At 45.0% G+C, this 12006-nt stretch overlaps 1 protein-coding gene across 1 annotated transcript in view; it reads left to right on the forward strand.

Annotated features, from left to right (window-relative positions):
• LOC120027847 (catenin delta-2-like) overlaps positions 1-11706 on the forward strand; it is a 311487-nt gene extending 299781 nt beyond the window's left edge. Inside the window, exons 17-20 of the mRNA XM_038972919.1 lie at positions 686-868; positions 1913-2086; positions 2235-2385; positions 11450-11706. Of these exons, the coding sequence (XP_038828847.1) occupies positions 686-868; positions 1913-2086; positions 2235-2385; positions 11450-11706 (765 nt within the window). The remainder of the gene's footprint in view (positions 1-685; positions 869-1912; positions 2087-2234; positions 2386-11449) is intronic.
• The last annotated feature ends 300 nt before the right edge of the window (positions 11707-12006 follow it).

The following is a 12006-nucleotide window of genomic DNA, read 5'->3' on the forward strand; positions in this document are numbered from 1 at the left end:
CATATAGTCAGTCTAAGTATTCTGTTCAATTAGTGTCATTTTAGTTGCTTGTGTAAAGGATCAGTCTGAGAGACTTCTAAAAAACAGGAGTCGTACCAAATGATTGATGATTTTTCTTTGTTATTTCCACGTAGTCTGCTTTCCATATCACTTCCAAACGCTCCTTACGTGTGATACTTTACACAGGCACTGACACACACTAACACACACACACAGACACACTAACACACACACACTCCTCTGCTGTTGCTAATTCGTCTTCTCCTAACACAATGTTAAATGGAGTGTGATACGATGTTTCGGACTCATTTTTCCTAATTTGAGAGAATTTCTTTAAACTAATTTGAAAGTTAGAGCACGACCCGATTCTCGGATGGAATTAGGCACTCTTCCTTTTAAGTGCTGCTTCACACACACACACACACACACACACACACACACACACACACACACACACACACACACACACACACACACACACACACACACACACACACACACACACACAGACACAGACACAGACACACACAGACACAGACACACACACACACACACACACACACACACACACACACACATTTTCGTAGGGTACTTTGCTCTTTAGTAGGTTAAATAATCATATTCCGTTCTCTCTCCCTCCTCTCCCCGCGCTCTCCCCTCTCCCCTCTCCCCTCCCGCCATGTAGACCATAGAAAACTGTGTGTGTATACTGCGTAACCTGTCCTACCGACTGGCAGCGGAGACGTCTCAGGGCCAGCAGCTGGGTTCAGAAGAGCTGGACGGTCTGCTGTGTGACGCCAACGGACGTGACGGAGAGACCTCAGGCTGCTGGGGCAAGAAGAAGAAGAAGAAGAAGGGACAGGACCAGGTGGACACACACACAGACACACAGACACAGACACGCACAGACAATCTGGATACATAAACATCTAAATACATATTTTTGAAGTGGCAAGTGGAAGCATAACCAACCCTGTTACACACACACACACACACACACACACACACACACACACACACACACACACACACACACACACACACACACACACACACACACACACACACACACACACACACAGTACAGGCTAACACATATGGTAAAAGCTCCCGCCAAGCCATATAATTTGTTCACTGCAGGGATTTTCTGAAGGGACAGACTAATAAATTATGATCCAAATGATGAATCAAAGTGAGACCTTCAAACAGAGAACATTAAAAGACCACAAACTCTTTTATTATGTATTAACTGTCAGATGAGCATCTTTGTCTCTCTTTTTCTTTTGGCTCAAACCTTCAATCACTCGTTATTTCTTCCCTCCATCACACTCCAGGCATCAGTCACTACTACTGCTGCTTTGCTATTCGCTCAGATCCCTCCCCACGGACCAATCATATGCTCTGTTGCACACAAGCTATGAAGGCTTTGTTCAATCAGCTCAGCTCTCCTTCACTCTGGTTACAAACAGTTAAAAACACAAAATGTCTCCAAAAAGTTTTCACCACATTCAGAACTGTTAGGGCACATTGTCTGCACTGTTCAAGTTATATTTCTCCTCAATCTCCCAATCTCCCAAAGGTTTTATGATCAAAGATCAGAGCCTAGATTAGGCAGATCAGAACCTAGATTAGGCAGATCAGAACCTAGAGTAGGCATCATGAGGTTTCTATCTTGACATATACACTCAGAGCTGTTGATGGAGGGTGTACTGCCTAGTCTTATTCTACAGAGAAGTGGGCATTTGAGGGGCATACACAGCTATATTGCTAATGAAAGCGCAGAGATAGATGTGGAGAAAGAATACTATTCTCCCTATTTCTAACTCCCTTTTTCCTTACCCCCACAACCCCCCCACTCCCATCCCTTCGCTCTTTCTATCTCTCTTGCCCCTCTCTCTCCCACCTCCTATAGTGGGATGGTGTAGGCCCTCTCCAAGACTCAGCTGACCCTCCTAAAGGGGTCCAGATGTTATGGCACCCGTCCATAGTGAAGCCCTACCTCACCCTGCTGTCAGAGTGCTCCAACCCTGATACACTGGAGGGGGCGGCTGGAGCACTGCAGAACCTGGCTGCAGGCAGCTGGAAGGTAGGGGTGCTCCTACTGTACTGTCTAAGTCAACCCCTCCTGTCCGTCAGTCTAACTCTTCCCCTCCATCTACAGTGGTCCATCAGTCTAACTCTTCCCCTCCCCCTACAGTGGTCCGTCAGTCTAACTCTTCCCCCTCTCTCTCCAGTGGTCTGTGTATATCCGGGCTGCGGTGCGTAAAGAGAAAGGCCTTCCTATCCTGGTGGAGTTGTTGAGGATAGACAATGACCGTGTGGTGTGTGCCGTGGCTACCGCACTCAGGAATATGGCCCTGGACATCAGAAACAAAGAACTGATAGGTAAGACACACACACTTCACATTGCATCAGCTCTGGCCAGCTGTGGGTTGTCAGTGTAACTGAGCGATTGGAGCTGAGGAGTCTTCAGTGGCGTCTGTGATTGAAGCAGATCAAAGGACGGTGATGGACTCTGAATCAGAGACTTTGTTAGCGAATGTGAAGCGCACGGCTAATGACTGTCTACTTGTCCCACTGTACAGACCTCAGAAGGCCTCACGATTCAATAATATGCTCTTTGGCTTTGTACAGATACGCTCAAGGTAGAAATGTTCCCTAACGACAGATCTAGCATCAGTACTTTACACCCAATTCCAACCTTAACCATTAGTGGGATGAATACAAATATTACCCTAGTTACAATGTCTGCCGTCACCTGTATAGGAGTGGAAGGCATAACCCAGTGTTTACCTTTAACAGAAAGACACAGTGTGTTGTTTTGGTCTCTGCACCACAAGAGACGCCAGGCTGAATAATGTAATCCCTCACAAATTCACGGGAAAATCAATTCCAATTTGTCGAGCGGTTTCGTTTGAATACACTCCTTAGTAATTCAGCGGCGCTGTATAACACAGCTTATATTGGTAGTAATTCTATTGAACCAGAGAGAGCGGGTTGGGGGGGGGGGGGGGGAGATAGTTTGCTCTAGGGTAGGGGTTGAGTTTATATGTGAGGACAGCAGGGGATAGAGTATAGAGGTTTATATGCAACAGGAGGTTCATTAAGTTTAATGTTATAGTTAAACACAAAGAAAGCCTACAGTTACAGTATGTACACCTGATACAATATAGAATCTATTTCACAACCTTGAAATGACAAAAACGTAAGTGTTACTCCTACAGAATGCTTACACATTATTATTCTAGATATCCCATTTTATGAGCTTGAATGACAAATAGCAACGGGTTATTCTAACCTATTCTAACCTTGAGAAACAAAGGCATTGGAAAAAGCTAAGCGTCAAAAACGTCTATCAAGCTGAATGCCACTAAGACTGTTTTCTGTGCAAGTCCCTTGTCATTCCCCATTGTGTGGATTCAACCTAAGAGCATTGTCAAAAATCTCATATTTCCCACTAACTTCTAAGTTGTGTTAAGCCTTTGGTGCTGCCAACACTAAAAGGGTGTGTCATTGGGAAAAGCAGTGTTGTTGTGGTTAAGCAGTGTTGTTGTGGTTAAGCGGTGTTGTTGTGGTTAAGCAGTGTTTTTGTGGTTAAGCGGTGTTGTTGTGGTTAAGCGGTGTTGTTGTGGTTAAGCGGTGTTGTTGTGGTTAAGCGGTGTTGTTGTGGTTAAGCGGTGTTGTTGTGGTTAAGCGGTGTTGTTGTGGTTAAGCGGTGTTGTTGTGGTTAAGCGGTGTTGTTGTGGTTAAGCAGTGTTGTTGTGGTTAAGCGGTGTTGTTGTGGTTAAGCGGTGTTGTTGTGGTTAAGCGGTGTTGTTGTGGTTAAGCGGTGTTGTTGTGGTTAAGCGGTGTTGTTGTGGTTAAGCGGTGTTGTTGTGGTTAAGCGGTGTTGTTGTGGTTAAGCGGTGTTGTTGTGGTTAAGCGGTGTTGTTGTGGTTAAGCGGTGTTGTTGTGGTTAAGCGGTGTTGTTGTGGTTAAGCGGTGTTGTTGTGGTTAAGCGGTGTTGTTGTGGTTAAGTGGTGTTGTTGTGGTTAAGCGGTGTTGTTGTGGTTAAGTGGTGTTGTTGTGGTTAAGCGGTGTTGTTGTGGTTAAGCGGTGTTGTTGTGGTTAAGCGGTGTTGTTGTGGTTAAGCGGTGTTGTTGTGGTTAAGCGGTGTTGTTGTGGTTAAGTGGTGTTGTTGTGGTTAAGCAGTGTTGTTGTGGTTAAGCAGTGTTGTTGTGGTTAAGCAGTGTTGTGCCGTTGTGGTTTAGCGTTGATAGACCAGTAGTGATTTTACATTTAAACAGTCGAGACAATTACCTGTGATTCTCACGGCCACAGGAGTACTGTCCTCTTTTATCATTGTCATGTAGGATGCTGACTGGAGGAAAGTAAGAGGGGATAAGAGGAGAGAGGGAAAGAGACGGAGGGAGGGGAAGAGAGACAGAGAGATACACGGAAGGACAGAGAAAAAGAAAGCTAAGATGTTGTTAGGAGGATATACAGCGTGTGTGTTTTATTCAGTTCAGCAGTAATGTGATTTAGTCGTATTTTCAACATCACCTGGCATTATTCAACTGATCTGTCAAGTTTTTGTTTGTCTCTCCTATTCATCTGGTGGATTTGTATAATGTATGGTTATGTGGCGATTGAATCCCATTTTGACTCAATAACTGTCAGCGACATCGCTTGCTCCAATTTACTTATAGTTGGTAATTTGACACACGTGAAATTGGCATGCATGTGCCAAGGAGACAGAGGAGGGCTTTTCTCTCAGGGGAATAGAGTGGATACAGATCGTCTAGCTCTAGCAGCTATGGGTGATGTATGATGCCGCCATACAGTAAAACAAAAACGAATTAAAGTATATCAGGGCCGTCTTATATAGTAAAACAAATACTAATTGAAGTGTAACATGGCCGTCTCCCCCCTCTTTCCCTCCCTTTCACCTCTCTCATCCTTAGACATCCCTCCACCCCTGACCATTCTACCTTCCCTCCTTCTCTCCTCTCCCTCCACCCCTGACCATTCTACCTTCCCTCCTTCTCTCCTCTCCCTCCACCCCTGACCATTCTACCTTCCCTCCTTCTCTCCTCTCCCTCCACCCCTGACCATTCTACCTTCCCTCCTTCTCTCCTCTCCCTCCACCCCTGACCATTCTACCTTCCCTCCTTCTCTCCTCTCCCTCCACCCCTGACCATTCTACCTCCCCTCCTTCTCTCCTTTATAGAACCTTCTCGCAGCATTCAAATCCAATCTCTCTCTCTCTCTCTCTCTCTCTCTCTCTCTCTCTCTCTCTATATATATATATATATATATATAAATATCTCTGTCTCTCTCTATGTCTGGGTCCTATGTATATTAGTTCATGTAGTCCTCTCTTTGTGGCTCCTCTCTTTGTGTCTCGGGATGATGACATCAGTGCTCAGGAGGGTTACCGTGGAAACACAGGGAGGGAGCTGCAGGCGGCCATTAATTACAGGATCCTGAATCTGCAGAGGAGTCACAGTCCGCAGGGCACACACACACACAGGCACACACTGAGGGTGCGGAGGAGTCAGTTTCCGCAGGGCACAATCTAACTAGAGACTCACTACACACACTTATACATACGCACACATTTTTGCACTAACAAAACACAAAGGAGTGCCAAAGAGAAACTAACTCTGGTGTACAGAGTGTGAGTGAAATGATCTTGTAAGCTTTAGTCATACACTCATTTGCTCACTCGTGCTCTCTCTCTATGGGATTAGTACCACGTGTGACTGTACTTCACTTTCGATTTACCCGTTACATTTCCTCTCTGGCAGTCTTCCCTGCTTCCCCTACAAGCCTGTAGGGTTGGAAATAGACTTATATACATCATGAGAGAATGAGTACGTAGATGATCATTCTAATGTGCACTTACAGAGTTATGGTGCCAGAGATGGCTTACATTAACAAGATTTGTCAGCCATGTGTACTTGGAACTTTTCAAAGTTCTTTCGGTATATTCTGTCAGAAGTAAGCATAGTTCATTGTGGTGAAGTAATCTGGAATATAATTATACATCTGAAACTCATTCCATCACTACTAAGGATGGCATCGCTATTCCAGACAGGTATTACAAAAAAGAAAAAGGTGTCTCTTCTCAGAAACATCATTTTTAAATCACGTTTGTATTCACCACATTTCAAATGTGTATTATCAACCCCTGTCTCTTTCGTGTGTGTGTATGTGTGCGTGCATGTGTGTGTGCAGGTGCGTGTGCATTCGTGAATGTTCTGTGTGTATGTGTGTGTGCTTGCATGTGTTCACATGCATGTGTGCGAGCGTGTGTGCGTGCCAACGTGCGCGCATGTTTGTGTGTTCGTATCACCTACGGCAGTCTCCTTTTAATGGAGCAGGCACAGGTATTCAGAGGGGGAATATTTCAGCGGAAGAGCTTATCTTCTCTGTCCTGTCACCCAGCCACATCAAAGCAGCCTCAGAGAGACAGATATTACAGGTGTGAAATCCTGCACTCGCTGAAACCCCTATCTCTAATAGCTAGAGTTTCCAATTTACCTTCGTTTCCAACCTCTTTTAAACAGCTTTGTTTTATCTTTGATGTCTGTGGGCTTTTTCCTTTTCCGTATCTCCTAAAGAGGAAGCATTGCCCACATTGCTGGCCATTTACTTTGGAGAAATGGGTGATTTTTGGTATCCATTTATCCATTATTCTCGGGTAAGTCAGTAATATACAGTATCTGTCTGGCCAATGTTAATCTTTCACAGTGACATTTGCAGACCTTGCTTGAAGTGGATTCAAGCCGTAAAGGGACCCGGAGAACAGTCCGTTTTAGATCCATTCTGAAGTGCATGAGGCTAGTTAATTACCTATAGCTGGGTACTATATATACCTACATTTCCATATGTCCATATGTTATTAAAGAATGTACAGTAGCAGGGAAATTGAATCCATGGTTAAATAATTGTTCCAGAGGGACTTTAGTTGACTAACCTGCAGTGGTGGAAAAAGTACCCAATTGTCATTCTTAAATAAAAGTAAAGATAACTTAGAAAAAAGATACGCAGTAAAATACTACTTCAGTAAAAGTCTAAAAGTATTTGGTTTTAAATATACTTAAGTATCAAAAGTGAAAGTATAAATAATTTCAACTTCCTTATATTAAACAAACTAGAAGGCACCATTTTCTTGTTTTTTATTTTATTTACAGATAGCCAGGGGCACACTCAACCACTCAGACATAATTTACAAATTAAGAATTTTTGTTTAGTGAGTCCGCCAGATCAGAGGCAGTAGGAATGACTAAGGATGTTCTTTTGATAAGTGTGCAATTTGACCATTTTCCTGTCCTAATAAGCATTCAAAATGTAATGAGTACTTTTTGTTTCAGGGAAAATGTATGGAGTAAAAAGTACATTATTTTCTTTAGGAATGTAGTAAAACTTGTCAAAATTATAAATATTAAAGTAAAGTACAGATACCCCCCCAAAAAACTTAAGTAGTACTTTAAAGTATTTTTATTTTAGTACTTTACACAACTGCTAACCTGATTGCTTGTGATATGGTGCCCCCTGTAGTCAATGAGGCATATCACACTTTATTAGTTATAATAATGAAACACCCAGGTTCAGCCACTGGCAAGGTTAGTCCAAGGCCCTGTTCAGGGTTGTGTGAAAATACATCATTCCTTGCTTCCTTGTCTTCTTTTCTCTCTCTCTCTCTCTCTCTCTCTCTCTCTCTCTCTCTCTCTCTCTCTCTCTCTCTCTCTCTCTCTCTCTCTCTCTCTCTCTCTCTCTCTCTCTCTCTCTCTCTCTCTCTCTCTCTCTCTCTCTCTCTCTCTCTCTCTCTCTCTCTCTCACTCTCACTCACTCACTCACTCACTCACTCACTCACTCACTCACTCACTCACTCACTCACTCACTCACTCTCTCACTCTCTCACTCTCTCATCAGCTCTGTCTCTCTCCTCTCATCAGTTCTGTCTCCCACCAAAACCCTGGCCAGTAGAGTAGGCTTACCCAGGTTTATAGAGGTTTAGTCAGTCTTGGTATTGTCCTCTCGGTGAAGACAGTCCATTCAGTCTCTCTCTCTTCACCCTGCCAGGACAGATAAGACTTCCCCAATTAACTCACCACTCTGCTAATAATAAGCGGTGCTTCGGAAACCGTGTGTCTGTGCATGTGTGTTTTCCTTCATGGTGTAAATTATTGGGGTGCATTGCTGTTTTTAAGCTGTTTGCATGACACAGCAGGAATTTCACCAGCCCAGATTAAAATGTATTACTATTATCCATACAGAACCTTTAGGACAGAGAGAGGAGTTACCAGCAGTGGGAAGATGGGTCTTGTGAATTGCAATGATAACAAATGATGACACAAATGATGGCAAAAAAAAGGTGCTGTCTAAATCCTAAAAGGGTTCTTCGGCTGTTCTCATTGGAGAACCCTTTAAATAACCCTTTTTGGTTCCAGGTAGAAACCTTTCGGTTCCACATAGAACTATTTTGGGTTCCATTGAGAACCCTTTGCACAGAGGGTTCTACATGGAACCCAAAAGGGTTCTATCTGGAACCAAAAAGGTTTGTAACTGGAACCAAAAAAGGGTTCTCCTGTCAGGACAGCTGAAGAACCAGTTTGAAACCCTTTTTTCTAAGAGTGTGTATGAACTTTGATAGTCCTTTTATCTTTATAGGCCTTTATATTCTGCAGCCAACTTTGCCTCAGCACCTCCGGTTTCGCCACTCCAATAAACAGTTTGATAGAAGCCCCTGCACTGAGAGATACAGTATGTTTCTGGGTTCCTAGTCCTGTGCTGCTGAAACATTGACGGCTTTTTTTATTCCTCCGTCTTCACTGAACCCATTGACTTCCAATTTCCTGTTTAGGTAACCATCCACTCACATGGACAACTGACATTTCTCCAGAGAGGATGAGTCAGTCTGAAAGAGCAGCTCTTCACCAGTGTGTCGACACTATTATTTACATGTCATGTTTATCATTCATCGATGATGAGACATCTTCAAGAGTCATCATCAGGGAAAGATGTCCGCCTCCTAGATGTGTGTCAATGTTGACATTATGTGAAATGATGAAGTGTGATGGACGACTAATGTGGCTAATGTGTAGAGTAGACTCATTCTTCCTTCCCTCCCTTCTTTCCTCCCATCCTTCCCTCTATCCGGTTCTTACTCAGGTTTTTCTCTCATTCTGACATCTCAGGCTTCTTAATTATTCCCTCTCTCTCTTCATTCTCTCCATCTCTCTTTTCTTTTAATGTCAGATTCTTCCCTTCATTTCCTCCCGTCCACGTCAATCTCTTCTTCCAAATACCAGATGAGTCACAGTGTATTGACTTCATCAGAGGGCTGCTCCACAGACAGGCCAAGCTGAGAGAGACTGAGAACAGACAGGCCAAGCTGAGAGAGACTGAGAACAGACAGGCCAAGCTGAGAGAGACTGAGAACAGACAGGCCAAGCTGAGAGAGACTGAGAACAGACAGGCCAAGCTGAGAGAGACTGAGAACAGACAGGCCAAGCTGAGAGAGACTGAGAACAGACAGGCCAAGCTGAGAGAGACTGAGAACAGACAGGCCAAGCTGAGAGAGACTGAGAACAGACAGGCCAAGCTGAGAGAGACTGAGGACAGACAGGCCAAGCTGAGAGAGACTGAGGACAGAAAGGTCAAGCTGAGAGAGACTGAGGACAGACAGGTCAAGCTGAGAGAGAATGAGAACAGACAGGTCAAGCTGAGAGAGACTGAGGACAGAAAGGTCAAGCTGAGAGAGACTGAGGACAGACAGGTCAAGCTGAGAGAGAATGAGAACAGACAGGTCAAGCTGAGAGAGACTGAGGACAGACAGGCCAAGCTGAGAGAGACTGAGGACAGACAGGTCAAGCTGAGAGAGACTGAGAACAGACAGGTCAAGCTGAGAGACTGAGGACAGACAGGCCAAGCTGAGAGAGACTGAGAACAGACAGGCCAAGCTGAGAGAGACTGAGAACAGACAGGCCAAGCTGAGAGAGACTGAGAACAGACAGGCCAAGCTGAGAGAGACTGAGAACAGACAGGCCAAGCTGAGAGAGACTGAGAACAGACAGGCCAAGCTGAGAGAGACTGAGAACAGACAGGCCAAGCTGAGAGAGACTGAGGACAGACAGGCCAAGCTGAGAGAGACTGAGAACAGACAGGCCAAGCTAAAAAGAGACTGAGAACAGACAGGCCAAGCTGAGAGAGACTGAGAACAGACAGGCCAAGCTGAGAGAGACTGAGAACAGACAGGCCAAGCTGAGAGAGACTGAGAACAGACAGGCCAAGCTGAGAGAGACTGAGAACAGACAGGCCAAGCTGAGAGAGACTGAGGACAGACAGGCCAAGCTGAGAGAGACTGAGGACAGACAGGCCAAGCTGAGAGAGACTGAGAACAGACATGCCAAGCTGAGAGAGACTGAGGACAGACAGGCCAAGCTGAGAGAGACTGAGGACAGACAGGCCAAGCTGAGAGAGACTGAGAACAGACAGGCCAAGCTGAGAGAGACTGAGAACAGACAGGCCAAGCTGAGAGAGACTGAGAACAGACAGGCCAAGCTGAGAGAGACTGAGGACAGACAGGCCAAGCTGAGAGAGACTGAGAACAGACAGGCCAAGCTGAGAGAGACTGAGGACAGACAGGCCAAGCTGAGAGAGACTGAGAACAGACAGGCCAAGCTGAGAGAGACTGAGGACAGACAGGCCAAGCTGAGAGAGACTGAGAACAGACAGGCCAAGCTGAGAGAGACTGAGGACAGACAGGCCAAGCTGAGAGAGACTGAGAACAGACAGGCCAAGCTGAGAGAGACTGAGGACAGACAGGCCAAGCTGAGAGAGACTGAGAACAGACAGGCCAAGCTGAGAGAGACTGAGGACAGACAGGTCAAGCTGAGAGAGACTGAGAACAGACAGGTCAAGCTGAGAGAGACTGAGAACAGACAGGCCAAGCTGAGAGAGACTGAGGACAGGAAGGTTTAGGGATTTAGAGATAACGATATTTGTCCTTAACTACAGTGTCAGGAAGTTGCTGAAACAATCAATGAAGAAGTGTTGTACTGTTTGATTGTTAGAGGATGATACTGGTAAATGACTGTGTTTCCTTCAAAGACAAGACAGGGAGATGAGGAGGAAAAAAGGTAGTTGTTTTTGAACCAATGAGGATTGTTTTTAATGTGGTATTTTTTTATGGAGTGGGGCAGTCCCACTCCTTTCATAGTTTTATTGAAGAGATAGTAAAGTGGTGGAAAGACAGTGGCGAGTGAGTCAAAGGGCAGTGAGTCGATTCGAACCCATGCCGACTCTGGCATACGTGTGGCAAGGTCAGTGGCTGTAACCTCTGGACAACACAGGCCACACCAATGAGGATTGTTACTTTCCTGACACACACACAAGCATACTCTTTCAGACATTCAGATTTCTAATCCAAGCACTAACTCTTGTCCCGCTCTCCTCTCAGGTAAATACGCCATGCGTGACCTGGTCCACCGGTTACCTGGCAGTAGCAGCAACAGTACCGGGGGCAGTGGTGGGACTAGTGGAGGTACCGGGGGCCCGATGGCACCCGGTAAGACCATGTCAGACGATACAATAACGGCTATCTGCTGCGCTCTGCATGAGGTCATCACTAAGAACATGGAAAACGCCAAAGCACTGAGAGACGCTGGCGGGATAGAGAAACTCATCGGCATCGCTCGCAGCAAAGGAGACAAGTAAGCGACCACACACACACATACATACACACACGTACACACACACACACACATACATACACACACGTACACACACACACATACAGTACTTCAGAAAATATTCAGACCCCTTCACTTTTTCCACATTTTGTTACGTTACAGCCTTATTCTAAAATTGCTTAAATTGTTTTTTTCCCCTCATCAATCTACACACTGTGTTTTGGTCCTGACGTGAGTGAGCAGCTGAACACTGTATACTGGAAACACTCGGTTTGTTATTGTAACTAAACATAACCAATCTTTTGTTAAACATAAATGCTGAACT

This window comes from Salvelinus namaycush, chromosome 33, assembly GCF_016432855.1.
Source record: "Salvelinus namaycush isolate Seneca chromosome 33, SaNama_1.0, whole genome shotgun sequence".
NCBI classification, from domain to species: domain Eukaryota; kingdom Metazoa; phylum Chordata; class Actinopteri; order Salmoniformes; family Salmonidae; genus Salvelinus; species Salvelinus namaycush.